Source organism: Pelobates fuscus, chromosome 1 (assembly GCF_036172605.1).
Source record: "Pelobates fuscus isolate aPelFus1 chromosome 1, aPelFus1.pri, whole genome shotgun sequence".
NCBI classification, from domain to species: Eukaryota; Metazoa; Chordata; class Amphibia; order Anura; family Pelobatidae; genus Pelobates; species Pelobates fuscus.
This window is the reverse complement of record NC_086317.1, coordinates 78,767,364-78,793,772: the sequence shown is the minus strand read 5'-3', so window position 1 is coordinate 78,793,772 and position 26,409 is coordinate 78,767,364. Positions and strand designations below refer to the sequence as shown.

The following is a 26,409-nucleotide window of genomic DNA, read 5'->3' as shown; positions in this document are numbered from 1 at the left end:
TTTATTATATTCCCCATTGCTGCCTTCAGGTGTAACATGATATTGTTTACATTTATTGCAAGCACAACATAGAGGGAGGCAGCAGACAATGTGCCTAGCTCTGTGTTCCTCCTCACTAGCTCAGAGAGGACATGGACTGGGGAACCTATCTGACTAATCACAGCTCAGGACACAGCTATCACCGAGGAAGAGCTCTCACCAACCAATCAGCATCTGCTTTACATCTCCCCATCAGATGCTGGTTCCCACAGCTGGAGTAGAGCTATGTGTCTGCCTGATGCCTTCCTGCCTGCACACATCAGCTGACCTGCAGCATCTGCCTCTGACATGGCTGGCATAAAGTGATGCTGCTGGCACCCTGCTTCAGTAACAGATCTCCCACCCGAGGACGTGGACCAAATATCCGCCTGGAAGATCGCAGCCAAGTGCCAGTAAGGGAGTGCCTGGTAAGCCCTAGACAGCCTCAGTCATTGTGGTGGCATTGCTTATTCCTCTGATGGGGGTGATGGCTGCAAAGCTGGACTGCCACCACTACCAAAGCTATTGCAGACAGAAGACTACAACTCCCAAGATTCTTTGCTAACTCTTAGGCTGGTAAAGAATTGTGGGAGTTGGAGTTCTAAAACAGCTGAGGGAGTCTGCCTTTTAAACATTCCTTGCAGGCCAGGCATTGCTTAGGGCTTGGTAGGGGTTGCAGGTTATGCTGCAGATGTTTATTTGCTAATAGACTATAACCCCTATCATCCTTTGTCTATGAGTTGTTGTTTCAGGAGAATGGGAGTTGCATTCTAAGAACAACAATTTGTCAATATGATTTTATACTTGCATGGCCATTTTACTGATTTGTTTAAAGGGACATGATAGTGTCATTTGTAGTGATCAGGGTGCAATGTCCCTGTCCCTTTAGCCCCGCAATGTAAAACATTGCAGGGTTAAGACTACCTCCAGTGGCTGTGTACCAGACAGCCACTAGAGGCGGCGCTGCCTGATATTTCACAAAGTATAAGCTGTTTCACAGAATTTAACTCTGTGAAACAACACTTGACATCCTCACACTTTGCATGAGGACGTCCAGTGTCTTCACATCCTTCATAAGAAAGCATTGATTGAAAGGACCACTCTAGGCACCCAGACCACTTCAGCTTAATGAAGTGGTCTGGGTGCCAGGTCCCTCTAGGATTAACCCTTTTTTTTTATAAACATAGCAGTTTCAGAGAAACTGCTATGTTTATAATAGGGTTAATCCAGCCTCCAAATCCTCTAGTGGCTGTCTCACTGACAGCCGCTAGAGGCGCTTGCATGATTCTCACTGTGAAAATCACAGTGAGAGAACGCAAGCGTACATATGAGACCGGCTGAATGCGCGCGCAGCTCTTGCCGCGCATGCGCATTCAGCCGAAATGGAGGATCGGAGGTGGAGAGGAGGAGGAGAGTTCCCCGCCCGGCGCTGGAATAAAGGTACGTTTTAACCCTTTACTCTCCATCCAGCCCGGCGGGAGGGGGTCCCTGAGGGTGGGGGCACCCTCAGGGCACTATAGTGCCAGGAAAACGAGTATGTTTTCCTGGCACTATAGTGGTCCTTTAATGGTTTGGTTTCCTATAGGGAAGGCATAATGCACGCGTGGTGCTGGCCGTGCATTTACATTAGGTTCCCCCCATTGCCGATGTTGGAGGATAAAGCGACAGAGCCAGCGTCAGCACAAGGGCACTGAAAAGAGGTATGTTTTAAAAGGATTTTTTTTTATCCCTTTCAACATAGGTGGGGGGACAAAAGCCTTGCTCCCCAGAGAGGGACACTATAGCTTAAAAATAGTTTTGTATTCCTAACGCTATAGTGTTCCTTTAAATTCAATTATAGAAGTTGTTAACTAAAGGAATAGAATAAATCACAAAGGAATAGAATATGAATAAATACAAGCTGTGTATACATGGTAAGTTCCTATGTTGGCTGATTAGTTTTTTTGCTGTAAAATAATGTATTGTGTTTATATATAAAATTATTTTCATTTAATGGTTTATTTTTACTGGCACTGTTTGACAGAGGTGCAGATAATGACATGTACATACATGCAAGAGCACTCCAGGTTCCTACATGTATTAGGTGCAATGTGTAGGTTAGGTTACAGTAGGTAACCCCAGTCAAAATATGCATGCATTTAATTATGCATTTTTGTTCCCCATAGGGTTATATCTAAAAACAGCCCTTGTCCTCCCCTAACCCTGCCTAGACTTCTCGTGGCTGCCCAATCACAGACTCTCCAATACAGCTCAATGAGAAGTCTTTCCAAGGCAGGTGCTTTAAATTGCCTGCCTCTTCAGTTTAGCACTACTGAGCTAACCAAAGTAGGAACAGGATCGATGGTCTGATTGACAGCCAGGGAGTGTAACCAGGTTAATTTATAAAAGCGTCAATTTTAATTGAAATGTGCACTTTTTGTAAAATGGAAAAAGAGAACACACTCATCACACATAAAGCACTTAAGCAAGCTAATTGCTTTAGGGGTCTGGAATATCCTTTTAAATGCAGACATGCTGAAATATTTCCATCCATTTCCCAAGAGGTTGTTAAAGGAACCCTATAGTGTTAGCAATACAAACCTGTGTTCCTAATGTCACAGGTTTAGATTCAGACACCCTCTGTGCTTATGCTAGCTCTGCTTCCTGTGACGTAATTGTTAAGGCGCCGCTGCATTGGGGACGAGCTGTGCATGCACGGCGAGCACTGCACTGGCATCCAATCAAATGCTTCGTTTTTTGAGATGCATTTGGTTGCATGGTCAAGTTTCATTGTGCTGGAAGCACCTCTAGTGACTGTCCAGGTGTGTTTAACTTTGCAATCATAACATTGCATTCTACAAAACTGCAATGTTATACATTACAGAGTTAAAATTACAGGGCAACTGCACTCGGAACACTACATTGAGAAGAATCGGTCTGGGTGCATTTACTGGTTCTTAAAGCTAAGTCTACAAAAATCCCTGCCTGTCATGTTTCACAAAGAATTATGTGACTAGGTGTTCAACACCATCTGGAAGAGGTGTAGATTGGAACCCGTGCTTATAGTGCATACAAATACATGCAAAACAAACCACAGATAAACACAAATTTGTCTCTGTGATCCCTTAATACGCTTTCCTTTTCCCACGTCTTCTCATGGGTTGCCTTTTGAAAATAAAATCTAAACTGAAGCTCTAATATCTAGTACATAACTTTTAGACAGAATGCAAATTGTCCAAAACATTTGCATGAACAGGACAGCATTGTGCCCCTCTCCGAAAAGCAGACCAAAATAACAGAATACCATCTAGTTTGATATGTGATAGGACAGATGTATATTTCCCCTGAGCTGAGGCATCTTTGCAACCATCTTGCTGTCAAGCCGTGATCCTTGCTTTCATATCTATATTCAAAACCCACATCTCTTTATTTCTAATACTGCCTGTGTATCCAAAACACTAAACTCTCTAGACTCTAGACTTATGATCGAACAGTTCCAGAGACCTTCACATTCACTCCTGTAGTCTCACACTTGGAATAAGTAACATAGTGGAGTAAACCCTTTAGACAAAAGGTAGGCTTGATGCAGTGACATAACAAGCACAGTTGCAGGGGGGCGCAGCTGCGACCGGGCCCGTCACTCCAGGATACCGGCCGGGGCCTGAGGTTGCCGGGTTCACGGCAGGATGTGAACGCTGTGCTGCTCCCCTCCTGCCGCTGTGTGTTCCGTGCGGACGGTGTCTGACAGGAAGGGCTCACTGAGAGAGCACTTCCTGTCAGTCCTGGTACCACGTTCCTTGTGAAAGGTACAGAAGTGGAGAGGAAATGCAGACATATGTTGGGGCTGGGAGAGAGGGGGTGGAGAATGCAGACACATGTTGTGGCTGGGGAAAGAAAATGGAATGGAGTCACATTGTGGGGCTGGGGGAAGAGAGGCAATGGACAGGTGTGGCGGCTGGGGGAGGAAAAGGAATGGAAACACATGTTGTGGCTGGGAAAGGAGGGGGTATGGAGACACATGCTGGGGCTGGGAGGGAGTGGAACACATGGAAGGATTGGGGGGGAGGGAATGAATCACATGCAGTTTTTTTGGGGGAGGGAATAAGATGCATGGAGAATTGGGAGGGAGGGCAGTAATAAGACACATGGAGGGGCTGGGGGATTAGATGAATGGGGGGCCCCAGGGGATTTTTTACACCAGGGCCCTGTGATTTCTAGTTACACCTCTGGCTTGATGCACAATTTTTAAATGCATCTCATGAAAAGTGATTGTAGGCAACAGCTTGGGTATTGGGTATTGACCTCTGTTATGTATGTGAACTCATCATCTGGCATTACAAGTGTCTGTCCTATGCTCTAATCTTGTACTGCTAACCAAAGTTGATAAGGATGAGATGTGCCCAGGACTAAACTGTTGAGAGATTTGTCCCAATCTGTATCTGAGGAAGGTATTACTATAGCTGTATAATTGTAGGTATGAAAAGACAAATGTGGAGAGAAGAATTTGAAGGTAATGGTATGTGAGAAGATCCAAAGAAATATACCTTATACAATTGCACTTATATATATGGATACTTATCAATAGTTGGTGAATACAGGGGATGTTAGGCTGCTTTTTTGACTGCACTGTATTGTTTGATTGTTTTTAACATTGTGGTCCCTGAGGAAGTCCCATATTCTGTAGAAGGGAGGAAACGCCATAGGACCATTGTTTATATTTATTTTATATATTATTAAAGCCGCAGTTTTTTTCAACCTTCAGTCCTGTACTTGAGTGGAAGTATCCAGGGGAATCTCCCAGGCCCCCCATATCATCAGGGGAGGCACCATAAATGCTTGAATCATACAAGATCCTGTGAGTGCATTTCAAATTGCGCAGTGTGAAAATTATATAACAGTATTACACTATATTTCTTTTGTATATTTTTATTTAGATAATCAGCCTCTTCCCTCGTTGTGTGTGTGTGTGTATATATTCTATGTGAGAAGTTGCCTATTAAGTTGGTGCAGTCTCCTAAGCGGTGAATGTGGCTTGTGACTGACCCTTCTGGAATAAGGGATTACGAAGATATGGTGCATCTGAGACTTCACTGGCAATATTCCCTATCCACACCAATTTCTTGGCAAGAACCATGCAAGGAATACGGGGTTAATTCTAACAAAATGGGACATGAATGTGGGTTGTTGAGAAGGTGGGTCAAACCTACGTAGGGGAGAAACTTTACTTTAAGGTGGAATGTCCTACACAACTAGGATTATACCTGCACACTAATACCAATAATACTACTATAATCTTACATGTTAACAATGTTTAGTCCCACATTAAATCTACGTTTGTGTATTTTTACAAAAGACATGCAAGCACTTTTTCCCACACGAGAGAAAAAGGGTGGAAAGCATTGTCAGTTTGCTAATGTGCCGTGGGACAGGAGGAGGGGGGCATTTGTGACAAGTATAGTATATTTGGAATTTCCTTTACGAAATATAAGTCAATAACCTTCTATGCAAATAAATACTTGCCAGCTGCCCTCAGTGTCATATTGATAGCAAAGGGTTGATCTCTGTCTTTGCCTATGACCTTAGTATGGTGCTTTTAAAATACAGTATATGCGTTTAAGCAAAAATGCTGCCTTTAATTCTGCAAATTACTCCAAACTTTACTAATGCGTAGGAGTGTTTTTAAAGGGACACGCTAGGCCCATATCTCCAGTGGGAATCAGAGTGTGGGAACTCCAGTATCCTCATTTAGTGTCGACAAGTGAAAATAATTTAATACTGAACAGTGAGATGATGCCAGGGGACTCTAGGCACCATAACCACTCCAAAAGAGCTGAAGTGGTTATGATGCCTAGTTGTTTGACACATTCTTATCTCGAATGACATAGCAGGCAAACTCTTATGCCTGAATGTACCGGTCATCTGTATGACAGAAGAGTCATTGTGACATCACATAATGTAACAGATATGATGATTTTTTTTCTATATTGATTTCTACATGGATATGCAGGTAGTGTCTCATAGCAATTTCATTATGACTTCACATAATATGACTCTGGGAGACCTATATAAGAAAATCCCCACAGATCAGAATGAGACGTTCTTCATGGCCTCTACTTGGCCTGGAAGGGTCATAATTTCTCCTTAGCATGGAAGGGCCAAATTGACTTCTGACATTTCTCTGTTTTGCTGCATAGGTTTTGGGGTTTGGAGTTTGGAGTGTTTTGTTTTTTTGTTGTTTTTTTTAAATATGTGAAATAAAATCTTGATAATTAGTGCATGTACATTACTTTATTTAAGTTCCACTTTTAGATTGACAGTATATGATATTTTATGACAAAATGTTTTTTGAGCTGGAAGAATGGTGCTTTGATAAACTGAAGGTGAGAATAATGTAAGGTATTTCCTTAATTTTGTATCTTACTAAAATGTAAATATGGTGCCAGGACAGCAGTGGTGTCTACTATTGTAAGGGCTAATACCATTTTAGAACCGTTTTTTACTTGGGTTCTTCTAGGTGCCATTCCCTCCTCCACTCCGGGTTAGTGAGAGCCTGAATGTCATTACCTTTCCTGATCTAAGACCTGCAGTGTAGATCTAATGCATTGGATGATGGCGTTAGCTAATTGTACTCGGCCAATGAGCTAAGCCTTGAACAACCAGGCTTAGGTCAGTGAATACAGCCTCTGACTCTCACTAAGTGTAGTGGAGGCGGGCCCCAGGTAAGAAAGCAAACTGTCCTTTAAACAGATACTCATTTAATTGCATGGTTACTAATTGAGCTGCTCCCTGCAATATATACAACTCTATAATGCTGGAACGAAACAGACACTATATGACTCTCCAAATGAAAAGGCTTTAAACTGTAAGTATGCTAATTATTAACACAATACACCTCATTGACATATATTTGATAAACCTTATGACTATTGTTTCTAACTACTAAGAACATTTTCAAACACACGTTATTATGTCCATTTACATAAGAATTTATAGTGTTGAAATAAGATCTGTTTGTGCAGCTGTAAAAAGCATTATGGCTCAGAGATAGCATTTTGTCATACTATACATGGTTACTCAGTAAACTGACAATTGTAGTTTTAGACCAAAATAGTCAATTGGAAGAAAATTCCCAAGTTGGATAATTTTTTTTTCTGCTTTAGCCGTTTTCACCTATAATGTGGAGTCCCTTTGTTTGTCTGTGCTCTTCCATGTTAATTAATTTGCATGCATTTTTTATATTTGTGTTTACAGGTACAGTGCTTCACATTTAGATTTATCTACAGTATTACACAATACAATGATTTACATGGTAAAATGTGTACATAGTGTTTCAGACTATAGAAATGGAGAACAGCACACCAAATCTGAGAGTTCAGGAATACGGAATGTGATGTTGTGTACCGTTGTGTACCGCTGTGTTTTAAAGGAATTATAGACTAAAAAACATGTTTTTTAAATCAAGAAGCAGATTGTCAAGATTAGACTTGTGTTTCGTGATATACAAAATATATTGGTTAATTAATAACTCGGCAAATCCTAATGTAAATCAATAGGCCTGAGGATTGATTTGTAAATTGGTTTGGTTTGGACATAAGTGTTTTAGACAGACCTACAAACAGTAAGTTTATAGAGATAAAGGGGTGGGGGTTTGGAATATCGATATGAAAGCAAGGATAATAGCTTGTCTGTTGGTTGTTAAGATGCTAAAACAAAGGGAATTCAAGTTCTGTACATTTAGTTTTTCTTTCTTTTATATTTTATAAATAATTAATTGTGTTGTAAATGGCCATGACATGCATTATTGGGTCATTACTTAGATGCAGTATAAATGCTGGCATTCTTCAAAGCCTCAATTAAAAAGCTTAATAAAAATAAGCAATGTAATACATTCTCAGTTTGTACTAAGCAATTGTAATCTCTTAATCCTACACAGTGCTTTCAATGTAAAAAACATACCAAAAAAAAAAACACGCTAAAAGAGAAAAGCAAAAAAAAAGTTAAAGGGACACTCCAGGCACCCAGACCACTTCTGCTCATTGGAGTGGTCTGGGTGCCAACTCCCACTACCCTTAACCCTGCAAGTGTAATTATTGCAGTTTTTCATAAACTGCAATAATTACATTGCAGGGTTAACTCCACCTCTAGTGGCTGTCTACTAGACAGCCACTAGAGGTCACTTCCTGGTCCTGTGTGAAGACCTCCAGCGTCGCTCAAAACCCCATAGGAAAGCATTGAAATGATTTTTCAATGCTTTCCTATGGGGAGATGTAATGCGCATGCACGGCATTTCCGTGCATGCTCATGAGGTCTCCTCGGCCGGTGGGCGAGATCAGTCTCGCCCACCGGCCGACGCAATGGACAGGAGGAGCGTCGCGGAGGAGGAGACAGCGGCGAGGGACATCGCCGCTGCCTCAGGTAAGTGACTGAAGGGGTTTTCACCCCTTCAGTACCTGGGGATTGGTGGGTGGGAGGGAGAGGGACCCTCCAGTGCCAGGAAAACGGATCGTTTTCCTGGCACTGGAGTTTCCCTTTAACTGGAGTATCTGGCCTTATAGTCTCTCTGCTGCATCAGCCTGACTTTTCAGTTCCAGAAGAATGTTAAGTAGATACATCTTTGTATTCCTAACACTAAAGGGTCCCTCTGCCTCCACTGGTGACAAGTAAAGGATACGAAACCTTTATTCACGTACCCAATTCCAGGCTCTGGGCCAGGCTCTTCCTCCGCCGCCGACAGCTGATGTCGGAGACCTAATGCGCATGTACAGCGAGTGTCGTATTCACATTAGGTCTTCCCTACACGAAAGCATTGACTCAGTGCTTTCCTAAGCTGACTTTGAAGACGCTGGGCATTCTCATGCAAAGCGTGAGGACGTTCTGCGTCGTTTCACGGTGTCAAAATCTGTGAAAGGCCATTAAGCACCTCTACTGGAGGCTTTCTTAACCTGCAAAGTAAACATTGCACTTTCTTTGAACATCAATGTTTGCAGCTGCAGGATTAAGGGGACAGTTCACAGAGACCACTTCAATGACATGAAGTGGTCTGGGTGCCTACAGTGTCCCTTTAAGAAGTCATTTTACGTGCAATTCGTACCTTCTTCTGGATTTTTCTGTAGCTGAACTGATTTATATTACTTGCCTGCCCTCTAACATGGGAAAGGTAGATTTATTTTTTTTTCTCTTAAAAACTCTGCATCCGAAAAAAAATAACATGTAGCAAATAAATAGAAAAACATAATTAATTGAAATTGTATATTTAAATACATTAACTATGGGCGTTAAAAGTTTGTCTAAACTCTATCTATCTATCTATCTATCTATCATGTCAAACAATTTTGGCTGAGTGCTAAATCTTTTAAATCAAGCAAGTAACTGACCTAAAGGTGTCAGACCCATTTTGATTCATCCTTCCTCCATCTCAGCTTTCCCTGTTTATTACCGCATTCCCCACTAAGTTGAGTATTATTGCTGTGGACAGGGCCTCCATCAGGCCCTTAAAAGGCTTAATAAAATATACATTATAAAGTGTTATTATTGTATGTTTGTAGTATTGTGTGTTTAGTAGGTGTGTATATAAATGTATAGTTATCTTTTTGGCATTGTATATGTGTAGCAATAATGTATGTGTATGTACCTGGGTGTGTGTTCAGCAATGTATATATGTTCAGTTGGGTGTGTGTAGCAGTGTGTTTATATTTATAAGTGGGAAATCGTGTGTATGTTTAACAAAGTGTATGTTTAGTCGTGTGTGTCTGGCATAATGTATTGGAGTGTGTATGTGTCTAACAGTGTGCATCTACAACTGTATGTGCCTGTGATTGTATATGTGTGTGTACATGTGTTTGTGAATGTATATCTGTGTGTGTATCCTGTGTCTGGAATGTATATCTGTATATGTGTGTTTTTATCTATGAATGTGCATGTCTCTCTGGAAGTGTGTTGTTGAAATGTCTCTGTCTGGTAGCTTCTACGTCGTGGGACCCTGACTGCGAAGCTCTGTTATACACACACACACACACACACACACACACAATATGGAGCTCCTAGAAAATAGGGACATTAGGATAAGGAAGAGTTATCTGGACCCAAATTTGGAATAGTCCCTTCTAAATAGTCACTTGGGAGGTATGCTTTTTGTCTTCCACTTCTGTTTCAAATCCCACTTTAATGATCCACTTTACTCTCTGCCCTAGTTCTATTACCATTTAATCATTCCATAACTTGGGAAGTGTGATGGTATTGTGATGGCACAATGCTATTAGCTTCGTACCAGTATCCTTAAAGGAACACTATAGGGTCAGGAACATAAACATGTATCCCTGACCCTATAGTGTTTAACCCACCATCTAGGTGGTTTGCCTCCTTATAAAAGTTTAAAACTCACCTTTTTTCCAGCGCCGCCCGGGTCTGCCGGCACTGATCCCGCCCCCTTTGTGACATCATCAAAATGGCCGTGTTTTAGTCAATCCAATGATTTCCCATTGAATCAATGCATCTCTATAAGGAAAATTCAGCGTCTCCATGCAGAGCGTGGGGACGCTGAACGTCAGGGCTGCTTTTTCGGCAGCACTGACCCAGGAAGCACCTCCAGTGGCCATCTAAGGAGTGGCCACTTGGAGGTGTTCCTAGACGCAATGTAAACACTGCCTTTTCTCTGAAAAGGCAGTGTTTGTATGAAAAAAGCCTGAAGGGATCTATTATACTCACCAGAACAACTACATTAAGCTGTAGTTCTTCTGGTGACTAAAGTATCCCTTTAAGTTCTACAGGTAAAGGCTGAAAAAGAGAATAGGAATATAGCAAAACATTAAAACTATGCATTTTCAAAAGTCAGAAATTTGGCAAGTATTGATTTTTTAGATATTGTTCCAAGTGGCACCATCTCATATTTTTTTTATAACAGGTTAATTTTTACATAATTTTGTTCTTTTTTTAAGTTACATTTCTAAAATCCCCAGATAAGGTATTACTGCTGTGCCAACTGAAATTATTTGTTAGCTTGAAGTTGATTCCCCAACATATAGGGATGCACCCAAAGGAAAATTCTGGTCCGAAACCAAAAATTCAGGATGCCCTTGGCCGAAAATGACTTATTTCCTCAAATGAGTTTTAAAACGTTTTTTTTCCTATAATTTTATTTATTGAAGTGGTCTTGGTGCAGTGTCCCTGCCCCTTTAGCCCTGCAATGTAAAACATTGCTGTTTCATAGAAACTGCAATGTTTACATTGCTGGATTAAGACTGCCTCTAGTGGCTGTCTATCACTCCTGCAGTTTAACTCCATGAGGTGACGCTGGACATCTTTACGCTTTGCATGAGAACGTCCAGCATCTTCAGATCCCCCGTAGGAAAGATTCTATGCTTTCCTATGGTGAAGGCCTAATACGCGCGGCACTAGCCGCGCATTAGATTTCTTACCATTGCCGACGTCGGAGAAGGCTGAGATGAAGCCAGCGCCGAGGGACCTTGGTGCTGGAAAGAGTAAGTATTAAAATGGATTTTTAACCCTTTAACTTGTGCGGGCAATACACTTAGGGCAGAGGGGCACTATAGAGTTAAGAATACAGTTTGGTATTCCTAACGCTATAGTGTTCCTTTAAACCTTGCTATGCAGTCATTGCTATTCCTGCAGAACACCAATGTATTCACTTGCAGGTTAAGACGACAGGGATATGGCACCCAGGCCACTTTAATGAGATAACGTGGTCTGGGTGCCTATAGTGTCCCTTTACAATTTTTTTTAAAATCTTTTCTTTACTTGTTTATGTTTCCACTGCACTGGCCACACGGAGAGTTTATATTTTCACTGCATTTCTTTCTTTCATTTGTTTACTAAGTCTGTAAGCCAAGGATATCAAACTATAAAGATAGTTCAAATATTGGTTCCAAATATCTGTTTTGCAGACTGTAGCTTGATGACGTTCATTCTAAACATGTGTTTTTAAGTAAATGGAGAAGAAGGTCAGCTCTTACTAATATAATAATATGGAGCTGTAATTAGCACCAGCCAAAGCAATATTGGTTCCATTTTCAGACATTGCAGTTGCTGGCACTGTGCAGCACGGAGAGAGGGGACGATAAAGTTCTGTAATAAGCTAAGTTTAAACCGTCAGTCAGCCTGTAGTCAGGAGATGTGTCTGGAAACCTTCTGAGCCCAGACCTTATCATCCAGCATTGATACGGGTATGTCTCCATGTTTCTGAATGCCTTCTGACGTCAGCTGTGAATTGCTAACACAGCATATTATTACCCTTATAGTACGTTGTAGTCTTTCATTATAAGCAGGTTCAGGCAATGCCATCGATTCTTGTTTCTGTATGGCAATTTAGTTTATCATAGTCACATCTACGTTTGGATTATTCATTTTACAGAGCTGCAGAAGATGCTGACACGTTATCCTTTTTAATAATATACTTAAAGGGACATTGTGTGGCAGTGGGATTTTAATCATTTTTTTTTTTTTTAGACATGTACATGCATTTATATAAAAAAAAAGTTGAGATGTAAATAGTGTGTTCCATTCCATGTTTGCATTTACTGATAAATCGAACTGTATATTAGCTGACTACATTAATGTATAGATTGAGAATATATTCACTCAACGATGAACTGTAGTAAATTGAAAACTGAATTGCAAAATTATCGGAACTGTATATATATATATATATATATATGGCCCTACTTATACGCCATCTAATACAGTCCCACTCCTTGTTCTATGTCCTGCCCCACCTCTTCTTTATCCCTTCCAACACGTGTCCCTGTTCGTCTCGTATGCCTCATTTCCCTTCCATGTAATATGTCCCCACTCATGTACAGGGAGTGCAGAATTATTATGCAAATGAGTATTTTGACCACATCATCCTCTTTATGCATGTTGTCTTACTCCAAGCTGTATAGGCTCGAAAGCCTACTACCAATTAAGCATATTAGGTGATGTGCATCTCTGTAATGAGAAGGGGTGTGGTCTAATGACATCAACACCCTATATCAGGCGTGCATAATTTTAGGCAACTTCCTTTCCTTTGACAAAATGGGTCAAAAGAAGGACTTGACAGGCTCAGAAAAGTCAAAAATAGTGAGATATCTTGCAGAGGGATGCAGCACTCTTAAAATTGCAAAGCTTCTGAAGCTTGATCATCGAACAATCAAGCGTTTCATTCAAAATAGTCAACAGGGTCGCAAGAAGCGTGTGGAAAAACCAAGGCGCAAAATAACTGCCCATGAACTGAGAAAAGTCAAGCGTGCAGCTGCCAAGATGCCACTTGCCACCAGTTTGGCCATATTTCAGAGCTGCAACATCACTGGAGTGCCCAAAAGCACAAGGTGTGCAATACTCAGAGACATGGCCAAGGTAAGAAAGGCTGAAAGACGACCACCACTGAACAAGACACACAAGCTGAAACGTCAAGACTGGGCCAAGAAATATCTCAAGACTGATTTTTCTAAGGTTTTATGGACTGATGAAATGAGAGTGAGTCTTGATGGGCCAGATGGATGGATTGGTAAAGGGCAGAGAGCTCCAGTCCGACTCAGACGCCAGCAAGGTGGAGGTGGAGTACTGGTTTGGGCTGGTATCATCAAAGATGAGCTTGTGGGGCCTTTTCGGGTTGAGGATGGAGTCAAGCTCAACTCCCAGTCCTACTGCCAGTTTCTGGAAGACACCTTCTTCAAGCAGTGGTACAGGAAGAAGTCTGCATCCTTCAAGAAAAACATGATTTTCATGCAGGACAATGCTCCATCACACGCGTCCAAGTACTCCACAGCGTGGCTGGCAAGAAAGGGTATAAAAGAGGAAAATCTAATGACTTGTTCACCTGATCTGAACCCCATTGAGAACCTGTTGTCCATCATCAAATGTGAGATTTACAAGGAGGGAAAACAGTACACCTCTCTGAACAGTGTCTGGGAGGCTGTGGTTGCTTCTGCACGCAATGTTGATGGAGAACAGACCAAAACACTGACAGAATCCATGGATGGCAGGCTTTTGAGTGTCCTTGCAAAGAAAGGTGGCTATATTGGTCACTGATTTGTTTTTGAATGTCAGAAATGTATATTTGTGAATGTTGAGATGTTATATTGGTTTCACTGGTAAAAATAAATAATTGAAATGGGTATATATTTGTTTTTTGTTAAGTTGCCTAATAATTATGCACAGTAATAGTCACCTGCACACACAGATATCCCCCTAAAATAGCTAAAACTAAAAACAAACTAAAAACTACTTCCAAAAATATTCAGCTTTGATATTAATGAGTTTTTTGGGTTCATTGAGAACATGGTTGTTATTCAATAATAAAATTAATCCTCAAAAATACAACTTGCCTAATAATTCTGCACTCCCTGTATTTATTTTATTGTAAAGACCTCCTCGTTGACACTTACCTTTCTCAATGGTAAAGGTGGATGCTTCATCTTTTCAAACTTTTGTGAGGGCAGCCACCCAGAGTGCTGTGCATCTTCCATTACTGATTACAGCTCACTTTAGTAATAATTGGTGTCAGATCCGTGTCCTGCTTAACTGCAGTGTGAACTACTCGTCTCGTCTGTATGTTAAAAGAATGTCCCAGACAGCTTTCCATTCCCTCTTACATGGTGACACCATGCTGCTTACATCTTTGGAGATGACCTAGACCAGTGTTTCCCAAACCAGTCCTTAAGACCCACAAACAGTCCAGGTTCTGTCGGTATCTTCATTGGAATAAAATGAAGGTATATGGCTTCTTAAATTGAGATTTAGGAAGTGTGGATTGCAGCCAAGCAAGGGTGAAACTCATTGGTTCGAGCAGCCAGCTTAAGCTCCAAAGCAATTAGTAGCTCCCCATTCATAAAAAAGGTTTGTACCCCATTCAAAAGACACGGCTTCTATTGAAATGTGTACTTTTTGTAAAATGAAATAAGAGGACACACTCCTTTACACTTCAGGGGTCTGGAGTGTACCTTTAAAGTTAGCTAATAATCAATGCACATGTACATTTGAAAACTGAGGGTACAACTTTTCCTAAACGGTTGTGCAAAGGCCTGTAGTTCTCAAGAACGAAGAGCGCATTTTCTTCTTTTCTGGTATAGAACACTGCATGCAATGTTTATTTTGCTAATCCAGGTGTTTCGTGTCTGATGAGTTTGTAAGGATGCCTGGTTAAGCCAGTTCTCATATTGCAGCTGCCTTTTCTGGCTGAGCAGTTTCCTGTTTGTCTTATTCCTGATAAGAATTATTCATATGTGTCATACAGGTTCTTCCCAATTGAGAACTATAAATTTTTTTTTATTTTTTTTTTACTTAAAGGGAAAGCAAGTAAAAAAAAAAAAAACAATTTGAATGCACTTGAACATAGCAGTTAAAACAAAATTTGCGTTTATTAGTTTTTCTAATTATTTTCTTAAATCTCTAAAATCTGACCTCTTCTGCAGCCCATCTGATCCACTCCCTTTTTGTCTATCAATAACTTCTTTGTTCACACTAGGCAATGTCCAACCAAATGCTCTCACAAGGAAGCATTGTGGACACTGCAAGCACTTTTAGAAACCATTTTTTAAAAATAGTGTAGTTATTATATTACTTGTAGTATTCTTTAAATATTAAATTACTAGATATTCTTCAAATTAGTAGATATTTTACAAATTATATGAATGTTAATAACATTCTCACTTTGTGCTGAAATAGTTTCCAAATGTGTTTATCTGATAAATATATAAATAAATCTGTCGACTTGGAAGAATTCTTGTTACATCCTGTGAGGTTTTGACGACTTCTCTCTGTATCTAACTTTATCTAATCAGCACACGGGAGACTGGCTTGCAGTAGCAGCATATTAACATGGCAGGAGATACCAACTTCTAAACTAAATATGCTCTGCTAAGATTTCACAAATGGTTTAAAAATGAACACTAGTTTTTATGAAGTGTGTGGGGAGGCTGTGTTAATCCAAGTCTGGGGAGGTGTGTCTAGGGCTGCAGAAATAAAGTGGGATCACTTCTAGGCAGAGAATTGGGTAGTGAGAATGCATCCAAACACCAAAACCACTTCATTAAGCGAATGTGTTTTAGTGCTTAGACTGACCTTTTAGTACAGTGATTTCAATCAACACTTCAGACTGAAGTTATATAAAAATGGAGAACAATATTATAAATTAAATTAATGAAAGCAACTTTAAAGGGACACTATAGTCACCTGAACAACTTTAGCTTAATGAAGCAGTTTTGGTGTATAGAACATGCCCCTGCAGCCTTACTGCTCAATCCTCTGCCATTTAAATCCCTTTTTTATGAACCCTAGTCACACCTCCCTGCATGTGACTTGCACAGCCCTATTTAGGCTTTCTTTATTGCAAGTTCTGTTTAATTAAGATTTTCTTATCCCCTGTTATGTCAATAGCTTGCTAGACCCTGCAAGAGCCTCCTGTATGTGATTAAAGTTCAATTTAGAGATTGAGATACAATTATTTAAGGTAAATTACATCTGTTTGAAAGTGAAACCAATTTTTTTTTTCATGCAGGCTCTGTCAATCATAGCCAGGGGAGGTGTGGCTAGGGCTGCATAAACAGAAACAAAGTGATTTAACTCCTAAATGACAGTGAATTGAGCAGTGAAATTGCAGGGGAATGATCTATACACTGAAACTGCTTTATTTAGCTAAAGTAATTTAGGTGACTATAGTGTTCCTTTAAGCCCTTAAGGACCAATATCGTTTTATGCCGTCACAACCTCTTCTATAAGGATAGCGGTTTAAAATGGAATAACCTAACCAGTTACAAAATGGAGGTCTGCATGGAGCTGTAAGGTAACATTGGGCCCTTAAATGGTTGCAAAATGATGGCATCTTTAAGTGCCTGTTATTTGAAGCAAATGCCCAGAATTTGCTACTTGTGCAGTGACTGTAGACTGTCTAGAAGTTCTGGTCTTCCCATTGTCTTTATAATGTACAATAGGATGGCATTTTTTCCCAGACACTTTCCTTTAAGTTTGCCAACAGCAAACTTTCATACTATGAAAGAAAGAACAGAGCAAGCATTAAAATGTCTCAGGGCTGTTCTTGGCACAGTAGTACTGTTCTTTTTCTTTCTTTCCCCCCCCCCTTTTTGACACAGATATCCTGTGTGCCTGTATGGAAAGAGGTGCTGACGGTGCATGCTGCAGGGCTGACAACGAGAATAAAAATGATTATGAGGCTTTTTTTGAGTTTGTATTCACAGAAGGAGTCACATTTTAGGAAGAATGATACATTACACTCTGAAATGATGTCCTTAAAGGGTTATTCCAAGCACCATGAGCACCTTATTGAGTTGAAGTGGTCATGTTGCTTACAGTCTGTATGTTCAATGTTTCACTATGATACACTGCACATATAGAAAATACAAAGAAATGGGGTTAGGCTGCACCACTATCAAATTATAAATAAATAAAATGCCGTAAAATAGTCCAAAAGAGTCTCAGTAGAGCGACAGTGCTTGATGGGATATAGATGAGTAGACTTTTCAGTAGAAGTGAGTGTGTCCTAGTGTCTCAGGGTATTCGCATATATGAAAAACAAGGAGACAGGGGGAAGCCAGTAGTGCAATACGTATAAAATCCAGAGGGTAAAATAATAGTAGAAGGTAAAGAACTCACATTTAAAAGAGCTATGGCCAGCTCTGGTGTGAAGGGCGTACAGCGATACAATCCTCGCTTATGGGATATGTGAAGGGCGTGCTTCTGTCAACACTGTCTGGTCATCCAAGGCTCCAAATAGGGATAAAAAGAGGCGACAATAGTGCTCAATTGGATAAGAGTAACTAAAATAATACTTACAAGTGTAAAGCAGAAACACTGCTCTATTAATAAAGCGTTGGTGGTATGATCCCCACCTAGGATTTCTTTAAGTGCAGGAACAACAGTAAAAAGCCAGGAAAGTAAAAATAGTAAAAGTGCATAAAAATACAATAAAAAGAGAATTGGCACAGTAAGTAACCAAAAACGTTTAATTGATCTTAAAATACACAAAATAACATATAGAGTTTAACCCTTTGCTGCAGAAGTGCACGTCCACCTCTAGTAGCATCATTGTTTTATCAGCCAGGTGATCGAGCAGGTTTAACCACGAGACCACCGATTTCTTGGTAGGAGTGTGCATACTGGATATTTTTAACAATGCTGCTATAAGGGGTTATTTTAGCAGGTAGAAAAATCAGACATCCAAGGGCATCAGTAAAAGAACTTGCCAAATCTTTAAAAGGTGCTTAGTACAAAGAAAAAATGCTATTATTAAGAAGTTAGTAGGACATTGTAAATTTTACACCAAAACAGTTGACCTACAAAACTAGCTATTTAGTTATAGAATTGCTGGAGTGCTTTGCCGGTGGACCTTTAACCCCTTAAGGACACATGACATGTGTGACATGTCATGATTCCCTTTTATTCCAGAAGTTTGGTCTTTAAGGGGTTAAAGGGACACTCTAAACACCAAATCAACATTAGCTTAAAGGGACACTATAGTCACCAGAACAACTGCAGCTTATTGAATTTGTTCTGGTGAGTAGAATCATTCCCTTCAGGCCTTTTGCAGTAAACACTGTCTTTTCAGAGAAAATGCAGTGTTTACATTACAGCCTAGTGATAACTCCACCGGCCACTCCTCAGATGGCTACTGGAATTGTGTCAAGGGACAGTGGTGCACACTATGCAGTACTGCCATTCAGTGTCTTCGCCCTCTGCATGCAGACATTGAACTTTCCTAGAGATGCATTGATTCAATTAATCTCTATGAGGAGATGCTGATTGACCAGGGCTGTCTGGCTTGTGTTGGCTCTGCCCCTGATGCCCCTTGACAATCTCAGCAAATCCTAGAGGAAAGCATTGTGATTGGCTCACAAAATCACTTCTGAAGATGTCAGCTGTAAACAAGCAGATCAGGGGCAGAGGCAGCAGCTGTAGACCTTAATACAATTAAGATTTTACTATATTTAGGGGGGCTAGATTGTGATGTAACACTACAGGGTCAGGAATATATCTTTGTGTTCCTGACCCTATAGTGTTCCTTTAATGGTGTGGTTTTGATGTACAGATCATACCCCTGTGACAATTTTGCTGTGTGAATGTTCCAGGATAAGGCAGGATTACTTTTGCTCTTCCAGAGGCATTTGGCCATTAGCAAATTATATTGTTATTGCTGTAGTAGATCAAAAACGGTGGAAAAGTGCACATTGTTTGATTTATTGTAACATTAAGTAGTTTAAACAAATATTTATTAAAGGACCACTCTAGTGCCAGGAAAGCATACTCGTTTTCCTGGCACTAGAGTGCCCTGAGGGTGCCCCCACCCTCAGGGACCCCCTCCCGCCCGGCTCTGGAAAGGGGAAAGGGGTAAAAACTTACCTTTTTCCAGCGCTGGGCGGAGAGCTCTCCTCCTGCTCTCCTCCTCCGATCCGCCTCTTCTCCTCCCCGTCGGCTGAATGCGCACGCGCGGCAAGAGCTGCGCGCGCATTCAGTCAGTCACATAGGAAAGCATTCATAATGCTTTCCTATGGACGCTTGCGTGCTCTCACTGTGATTTTCACAGTGAGAATCACGCAAGCGCCTCTAGCGGCTGTCAGTGAGACAGCCACTAGAGGAAATAGGGGAAGGCTTAACTAATTGATAAACATAGCAGTTTCTCTGAAACTGCTATGTTTATAAAACAATTAGTTAACCCTAGCAGGACCTGGCACCCAGACCACTTCATTAAGCTGAAGTGGTCTTGGTGCCTAGAGTGGTCCTTTAAAGAGAGCTGTTTTTTTTTAATACCATATGTGTCAAGAAAACTGTTTATAAAACCTGAAAATCATCTTTCCTGTTAAGATATTTTGTTTCCTGAGGAGAAGGAAAAAAACTTCTTAGCTTTGTTGTGTCAAATGTTTGGTATTTGACATTTTGAGAAAGACGAAAAAAAAAGCACTCATGGGTATTTCCCTGGAGACAGAAATATTTCTGAGCACTGATATATATACTTTTTTTTGAACTGTGCTTGTTTTCAGAGTCCTGAACAATCATGAGTAGTGAACTAAATATCCCAGTGGATCCTTCCACTCCTGCAGTCTCGGAGCGTGGGAACAAAGGCATGGATTACAGAGACTGGGTCAGACGCAGCTATCTGGAACTGGTAACATCCAATCATCATTCTGTACAAGCCCTTTCATGGAGAAAACTGTACCTCAGTAGAGCCAAACTGAAAGCTTCCAGCCGTACCTCTGCCTTGCTTTCAGGATTTGCAATGGTAAGTCTGTTTGTTTTTTGTGGTCATATCCATGACCTGTGGGGAACTGGTACTTGAGATAAATGTAAAGGGCGGAGGAAGCAGCGCCCCTAACAGTCCCACTTTCGGCAAACAGTCCTGATTTCTGTGTCCTGTCCCACAGTCCCAATATAGGTCAGTTCCCTTATTATTAAGGATGAAAAACAAGCAAATTAATCATGACAAAAAAAATTGTATATCCAATGCATTTCTTTTCTTCAGTCTTTCACTTTCTAAATGAGTTTGTCTTGCTCATATTACTGAATATTAGCGTACTTTAGTGTGTTAAAATAGGACACTCTGTTTATGCATTTTATAAATCCATAAATATGATATGGAATTTTATAAATCCATAGATATGATAAATATATATTTTTTCATATTGCCACCCTATGTTTACCTCAGTACTTTAATAATATCTGTATTTTAACATTAATACTCTACAGCAGTGGTTCCCAAACTTTTTAGGTTCAAGGCGCTCTTAATATTTCAATATTTTTCAAAGGCAGCCCAAGTCAAAACAATTTTCTAGGTTGTATATATGTACAGCGCTGCGGCATGTACTGGGCCCCTATTCTTGGGAGTGGCACTGGTAGATTATTTAAAGAAACAGTCCAGGCACAATAACCACTACATTACGTTGTAGTGGTTATGGTGCCAGTAGTGCTGTAGTGCCATCCCCGGATAACTGTTTAAGAACAGTTTGACAACTCGCCTGGGGTCTGCCGGGATAGGGGCTGTAGAGTGTGTGTGTGTACACAGGGGTGCAGTGTGCGTTTGTGTTTACAGTGGTGTATTATGTTTGTGAAGGATGTAGTTTGTGTGTGTGTGTTTGTGGGTCAGTTTGTGCATGAGGGGTACAGTGTGTGTGTGTGAAGGGTACAGTGTGTGGGGGGGGCAGGTTGTGTTAGGGGTACAGTGGTGGGGGTGCAGTGTGTGTGTGGGGTTCAGTGTGTGTGTATGGGGGGTAGTGTGTGTGTATTGGGCAGCAGTGTGTGTGTGTATGGGGGGCAGTGTTTGTGTGTGTTTATGGGGGGGCAGTGTGTGTGTATTTCAGAGCTATTGTGTGGTGTGGGGTCACCGGGTGCATTCTTGAAGTCATTGCCAAGAAATATAATATAGATAGTAAGAGGCTTGCACTCATGTTTTTTTGAAGTAGAAAAAAGCTCCTTTATTGTATATTCATTAAAAACTTATGTCCCCTCTCTCTGCTTACCTTCGCCTGGGAGGGGGGACATTTCCTGCAATCCCTGATGGTCCTGGTGGTGACCGTGAACTCTAGCAGCCTCAGGAGCTGCTATAGTTCACTCTTGCAAGATTCGAAGCATTGCTATGGTCCTCTCTCCCTGGGAGATAGTCAGGTTGCTAAAAAGAAAAAAAAAATGTTTTGGGAGTTATTCATTGCTGTATTTTTTAAGAATGAATATTCTGGCACGTTTTCCTGATTGTGTTCGTGTGTTACAAAGATTTTTTTGCTTGCTAAATGTAACTTGTAGGGTATAGTTTGGCCAAGATATAATTTCATGCTTTAGTGGTTATGGATGCCATGAATGCCCTGGTGCCCTTCTGATTGTAAGTATTCGAACCATTTTGGAAAGGTTCCACTCCCCACCTGCTCATCCTCTAGTCTAGAAGAACAAGAAGCTCCTGCTTAGGAACTTAATTAGTTTTACTGAGGTAAGCCCTGCAATGCATAATCAGCTTACTCTTAGCCAATGAACAAGGCCCTGCTCGCTGTAGTGGTTATGGTGCTTTGAGTGTTAATTTAAACTTCCTGGCAATGCGTGTTACAATATAGGCCAGTTGAGCGGGGGGCGGAGCTAGCTGCCGACAAGCACGGACGCACAGTGAAAAGCTCCGTGCCACACTAAGCAAAATACCTGATTTTTCGGCGGAAATTGGGCACCTACCTCTCCCAAACCTCACCCAACGGTCGAAGAGAAGATAATGGTCAAGAAAAAAAAAAAAAACGAGGCCGGACAAAACCCCTCTTAGCCACGATATCGGCGAACTCTTGCGAAACTCACAGAAGGCCGCATGGGAGAAAATGGCGCTGGGGGAAGACGGGTACTCCGACTCCTCAGGAGACTTCTACCCAGATTTGGAAGAAGGCACATCCGTAAACCAGCCCACAGGGCACAAGATCAAAGCCCCTCCAACAGGAGAACCGGTTACAGCAGCCTTGCTGACAAAAATGTTTACGGAACTCAGCAGGACTTAACTGCCGACCGAGCAAACTTTAAAGAGGCCATTGAGGGGGCCACCACGAGGCTCACCCATTTGGAGACTAAAGCTAAGTCCCAAGACACACGCCTGAATACCCTGGAACAAAAAATATCAGATCTCCACAAACAACACCTTGGCACAGCAGAGAAGGTGGAGGCCATGGAGGACCACAGAAGGAGGAACAATTTAAAGGTTAGAGGAGTACCAGATGACATAGGCCTAGCTGACCTCCCACACTATGTGAGGCGCCTAATAGCAACACTACTGCACAGGAACTAGACACTCATCTGGGCCAGCTGGGCCTGACGGCTCCGCAAACAGAGCCCAGGACCATCTCGGCCAGGCTAGATTCCGCCTCAGCAAAGGAATTCATACCCAGGTCGTCTCAACGTGCTACAACAGCAGGCAACACAACCTGAACTCACCGCACCAAGCTGACTACTTGTCACCCTCAAGGATGCCACGGATTCCGCCACTAAAATCAGTGACTATATTTACCAAGTTACAAATGTGTTTTATTATTCCCTTTTTGCTAATGGTTTACATTCTGACATGCCGCACTTGAGATTACAACACCTAGCATCTTAAGAACCCAGACATGCTAGAGTAGGCCGCTGTTTCATCTTGTTCACAGTTTTCTCTTTTTTTTAATAATCAAGCAGTCTTAGGCAACGCGCAAGCTTATAACGCGGATACAGTTCAGGGAGGTTCACCTCTAACTCTGGCTCCGATTTCCCCCCCCCCCCCCCTCCTCCTTATATTCTTTATGCTAGACAATATGTTAACTCAAGGCTGCAAATCCCCGGAGGGGGCTTTTCTCCCCCCCTGGCGTACTCAAGTCTATGAGAGACATTATGTTATTGTCATTTTTATGGCTATATATTACTCATGTACCCAGAGGGACTTATTAATATGTTGACTAACATGCTTTAAATAATCCAATACCCACTCAGCATGGGACTGAGTCCCAGCCATTACCTACATACCTCTTAATGCATGTGAACTTTAAGGGCAACGGCCCATACACCGTTTTGTATTGCAATATGAACATGCTGAGTGACCAAAATAAGCTTGTTTTACTACTAAACTCCACATGATTCACAAGTGTCTAGGACACTATTACATACCTACTCAGCGGATAGGCTTATACAGACACGCACACTATGGCTTACACTAAACTACTGTTCACTCTTCTTAAATTTTAAAAAAAATGCACTATTTCTCCATGCCATACAACTGTTTTTCTATGACTATGTAAAATCTGGCATTAGCTGTTGTGGCATTGCTGGCGTAAATGTAATTTGTCTTATCTGTGCATGACAAAAATAAAGAATTTAAAAACAAAACAAAAAAAACAATATAGGCCAGTTGAGAACTTTACTAGAAAAATCCATGTCTGGGGAGGATCTGTACTTTCATTCCCCCTATAGAATTAATTGGGAGGGGGCGTTTCCTCTCTTCCAGCTTGATTCCCACGCCAATGTGGTTAACCAAGTGAAAGGCTCCACAAAGATCTTAACAAATCCGTAGGGAAAATTACCTTTTGTTCATTTATTTTCCAAGTACCATGGCCATTTCATATCACTAAAGTGGTGTTGGTGCTTGTATAAAACTTTTAATGGAAGCTCCTTACAGGAAGTTGTCATACCGTTCTTAAGTAGTTAGTGGGCTGTAATGATAACGGTGCTTGGCGTGTTCCTTTAAATTAGAGAAAGTGGTTGTACTCTAGTTTTTAGAATACTTTGTAAGCACACCTATAGGGTTGTAGTTGAGTACAGCGGAAGGATCAATTAAAAATATTCCTTATAATAGATGTGATAAGTGTATGTTTGTAGGAACCAGACTCCGTTATGGCAAAAGAATCACTACGTACTTATTCCCTGACCAAAAAGTAAAAATAATAAATCACAAAAAAGAGCATGTGCCAAGAGCAATGCACCTCCTACATAAATGGGTACCTACCTAGCTTTTAATATATAATAACATAAGTGCTGAAACCCAGATATATAAAATGTATATATTCCTATTTATTAACCCCTTAATGACACAACTTCTGGATTAAAAGGGAATCATGACGGAATATATCCGTCGTCTGTCCTTAAGGGGTTAAAGGTGCTTTCTATGTACCAAAACAACTTTAGCTTAAATAGGCAGTTTTAGTGTATAGATCATACCCACAGTCTTGTCTGCCTAGATTTAAATTATTCTGTTTATATAGTCATAACCTCCCCTGGCTGTAACTCATACATACTCCTTGCACACTTGCTGCAAGAGAGATGTAAATATTAAGCTTTATTGCACAGCCTGTTTCATTTGAAACTGTTATCTCCTGGTTTATTAATTGCCTTCTAGATCATGCAGCAGTCTTCTGATTAACGTTCAATTAGTAGAACAGGAGATAAAAAACATTTAAAGTAAACACACTGTGCTATAAGATCTGATTCGAAAATGAAACCATTTTTTTTTTATTTCATGCATGTTGTGTCCGTCACAGCCAGGGGAGGTGTGGTTGGTGCCGCATAAACAGAAACAAAAGTGACTCCTAAGAGGGAATATTCTATAAACCTAAACTGTTTCATTAAGCTTAAGTTGTTTTGGTGCTTTGGGTATCCCTTCAAAAAAAGCAAACATTAGGGTTTATAAATTTGAAATATAATTTGCCAAAATTAAGGTATGAAGCTCCTATATAGTAGCGAGACACGCCTCCTGTAATGAAGTTCAAAAACCAAGATAAAGGAAAAAGGGGAAAAAAAGGTTATATGACAAAATAAGATATATTCTAATTATTTTGTTTGTTTGTATCTATTCAGGTCGCTATGGTGGAGGTCCAGTTGGAAATGAAATATGAGTACCCACAACTGTTACTTATTGCTTTCAGTGCTTGTACAACAGTGCTTGTTGCAGTTCACCTCTTTGCACTACTGATCAGCACGTGCATATTGCCGAATGTAGAGGCCGTGAGCAACATCCACAACCTAAATTCTGTCAATGAATCACCACATGACCGAATGCACCCTTACATCGAGCTGGCGTGGGGTTTCTCAACTGCCCTTGGAATACTTCTATTCCTTGCAGAGGTCGTTTTACTGTGCTGGATAAAATTTCTGCCAATAGACTCTCCATCTGTGCGTAATGAAACAGGCGCATCACAGAAAACACACGGAAATGCAGGGTGGCATTCGGCAATGGTTTCTACAATCATTATGGTACCAGTGGGCATCATCTTTGTCATATTCACAATTCACTTTTATCGTACTCTTGTGAGACATAAAACTGAGCGCCACCATCGGGAAATTGAAGAACTCCACAAATTAAAAGTGGAGCTTGATGGACATGATCGAGGTATAAATGTAGTGTGAATGGATCTTAAAATAAGGAAGTTAACGGCAGCTTATAATCTGCAGTAAGAATGTGTAACGGATTTATTTTCTCCTGTCTCAAGAATTGAGGTTACGAGGCAGACATGTCCTATACTGCTCATTATTCTTAAAATCTAAAAAAAAAAGTTGTATTTACAAATAGTTAATACATTTTCTACAGACCAATACATTTTTCATTTAATATATTTCATTGTAACTTTTAAAAAAAATATAATAATATATTTATTTAAATGTTATGCACCTTAAAGCATCATTGTGAAATGTTACGGTGTAGGAAAACAACTTTAGCATTCTCCTTAACATAAACATTGTGCCTTTTTATCCTACTATTGAAAAGTTTCTTGTTATATGCCCAACCAAGTATAGGCAACATTTGGTGCTTTTTGGAAGCAGATCATACCTTGCCATACCCTGTACGTCACTGTCACTTATGCAATATTCCACCAAATTGTGGGTCTGGAGGTCAGATCATGGTAAGACCTGGCTATTGCTGGACTCTTCCTATTATAGTGTCTGGCAGTATACCGTAGCACTATACCACAGGGATCAGGTGCTCTTTACTAT

At 40.7% G+C, this 26,409-nt stretch overlaps 1 protein-coding gene across 1 annotated transcript; it reads left to right on the top strand.

Annotated features, from left to right (window-relative positions):
* The first annotated feature begins 243 nt into the window (after positions 1 to 243).
* Positions 244 to 26,333, top strand: ORAI2 (ORAI calcium release-activated calcium modulator 2). Its single transcript, XM_063449904.1, has 3 exons — positions 244 to 446; positions 19,983 to 20,221; positions 25,276 to 26,333. Exons 2-3 carry the CDS (start codon positions 19,997 to 19,999, stop codon positions 25,822 to 25,824), a joined length of 774 nt encoding a protein of 257 aa, XP_063305974.1. The 5' UTR covers positions 244 to 446; positions 19,983 to 19,996; the 3' UTR covers positions 25,825 to 26,333.
* Positions 26,334 to 26,409: the final 76 nt, after the last annotated feature.